Source organism: Geospiza fortis, unplaced genomic scaffold (assembly GCF_000277835.1).
Source record: "Geospiza fortis unplaced genomic scaffold, GeoFor_1.0 scaffold1628, whole genome shotgun sequence".
NCBI classification, from domain to species: domain Eukaryota; kingdom Metazoa; phylum Chordata; class Aves; order Passeriformes; family Thraupidae; genus Geospiza; species Geospiza fortis.
The window spans coordinates 490,707-492,734 of NW_005054558.1; the positions used below are offsets into that span (position 1 = coordinate 490,707).

General features: G+C 49.8%; 1 protein-coding gene across 1 annotated transcript in view; it reads left to right on the forward strand.

The window, feature by feature from the left end:
- SIM1 (SIM bHLH transcription factor 1) overlaps window positions 1-2,028 on the forward strand; it is a 48,540-nt gene that overhangs the window by 12,162 nt on the left and 34,350 nt on the right. The window contains 4 exon segments of the mRNA XM_005429564.2: window positions 564-610; window positions 612-752; window positions 862-968; window positions 1,871-2,018. Coding sequence (XP_005429621.1) covers window positions 564-610; window positions 612-752; window positions 862-968; window positions 1,871-2,018 — 443 coding nt within the window.

Consider the following 2,028-nt stretch of genomic DNA (forward strand, 5'->3'; position numbering starts at 1 on the left):
ACATCTTAGTAATAAAGAAGTAAGAGTGGAAGTGGACAGCAGTTGTCTGCAAGGATAGGTTTAGGAGATATACCTAAATCAAAGGTACTTTTTGGCGATGGATTGCGCCTGCTCCATCTATATAACAGACGCATCTTACACATGTGACACATGCACACATGTAAGCCCTTTCTCACGCGCATACACTCTTCATTACAAAGTCGTAACTGGATTGGCAGTTCCGCGAATTTCCTTTTCGGAAGAATAATAAAAGCGCAGTTAGGAGGTGGGCCAAAAACCACTTAAGCCAGTGGGAAAAAAAAATCTTGTTGACTCTAATGGGCCTTAGATCGACGCTGAACTCTAGTATGGGGGAAAAAAAGTAAACCCCGATAAAACCGCAGAAAACTCCCAGACGGTGCCGCTTTGCCAGGGCGGAGACTCAGGTCAGCGCCTCCTGCGAGCCCGGCAGCCGCACTGGCACCGGGATGGGGGGAATTGTCCGGGCCCTCTTCATGGGGAGGGACTCAGCACGCCCTTCCCCCCTGGTGAGTGGCCGCCAAGCTTTCCTGTGTCTCCGGCAGGTGATTCACTGCAGCGGGTACCTGAAGATCCGCCAGTACAGCCTCGATCGACGGCTGCTACCAAAACGTTGGCTTGGTCGCCGTGGGCCACTCGCTGCCGCCCAGCGCTGTGACGGAAATCAAGCTCCACAGCAATATGTTCATGTTTCGAGCCAGCCTAGACATGAAGCTCATATTCTTAGATTCCAGGTAGAGCTGGGGTTATTTCCAAATCTATTCCCCTAGCCCGTCCCTTCTTCCCCAGGCCTCCTCTCCTGTCCTCTCACCCACTTATATTTGCTGCTTTTGTCTCTTGCAGGGTAGCGGAGCTAACAGGTTACGAGCCCCAGGACCTGATAGAGAAGACCCTTTACCATCATGTCCATGGCTGTGACACCTTTCACCTGCGTTGTGCACATCACTTGTGTAAGGAGATGGTCTTCTTGTTTAAAACCCTGCCCCCATGTTGTCCCTTTGCAGAAGGACTTTGGGGTTGCTGGGATTTACCTCTAGATCGGCACGTGAAAAGCCAGCTCTCTGGAGGGCAGAATAAGCAAAATCTTCTTCAGGTTTTAGTGAAACAAGGTTAGATAGAGACTGAACTCTGGACGCAGGTGGCAAACGGAGGGGATTGGGAATGAAAGACTATTTTCCATCCTTTTCTTTTGGTTGTAAGACAAGAACTGCCCTGCACAAATCTCAGGCGCTATTGTCTCTTCAAATTCGGGTTAGGAAAACCCTTTTTTTTCCTGCTCTAAAAAGCCATACCAGTGAAATAGCAATTCAATCAAAAACTTTTATTTCACTTCCACCAAGTCTCACAAACCTTATCTGTATATCTAATTTCGACTGCAGTAGTGAGCCTGATTCAGCGAGATGTACTTTATTTTATTTTGATATCACGATGACATTAATACACAGATAAATGAATAGAAAGGATACCAATTTCCGGTAAGTTTCCTTGCAGAGAACGTAACGAGAAGAGATAAAACCCAAAGACAGATTTATAGAGCAAAATCTCGATGGTGATACTTCAGGATAGGGGTGTGCGGGGTTCGGTTGCCGTAGACGACCACACACACACACCCTGGACCAATCTTCCCTATTAGTCTGTGATAACGATCTCAGGTACTGAGAAAAGCCCTGCCTGGGGGCTCCAACACCTTTGTCCGCATGTGCCGCTGAGAAGTTCCTAACCCCTCTGTCTAAGAGGTTCCTAACCCCTCTGGTCGCCCACAGGGCTCCGGGGGGAGTGTGCGCCTCTTCCCGGGGCTGATCAAACCAGAGCAGGGAGCCACGCTGAGGCTCTCCTCGCTTTGTCCCCGCAGTGCTGGTGAAAGGGCAAGTGACCACCAAGTACTACCGCTTCTTGGCCAAGCACGGCGGCTGGGTGTGGGTGCAGAGCTACGCCACCATCGTGCACAACAGCCGTTCGTCACGGCCTCACTGCATAGTGAGGGGCAATTATGTCCTTACATAAGTCCAA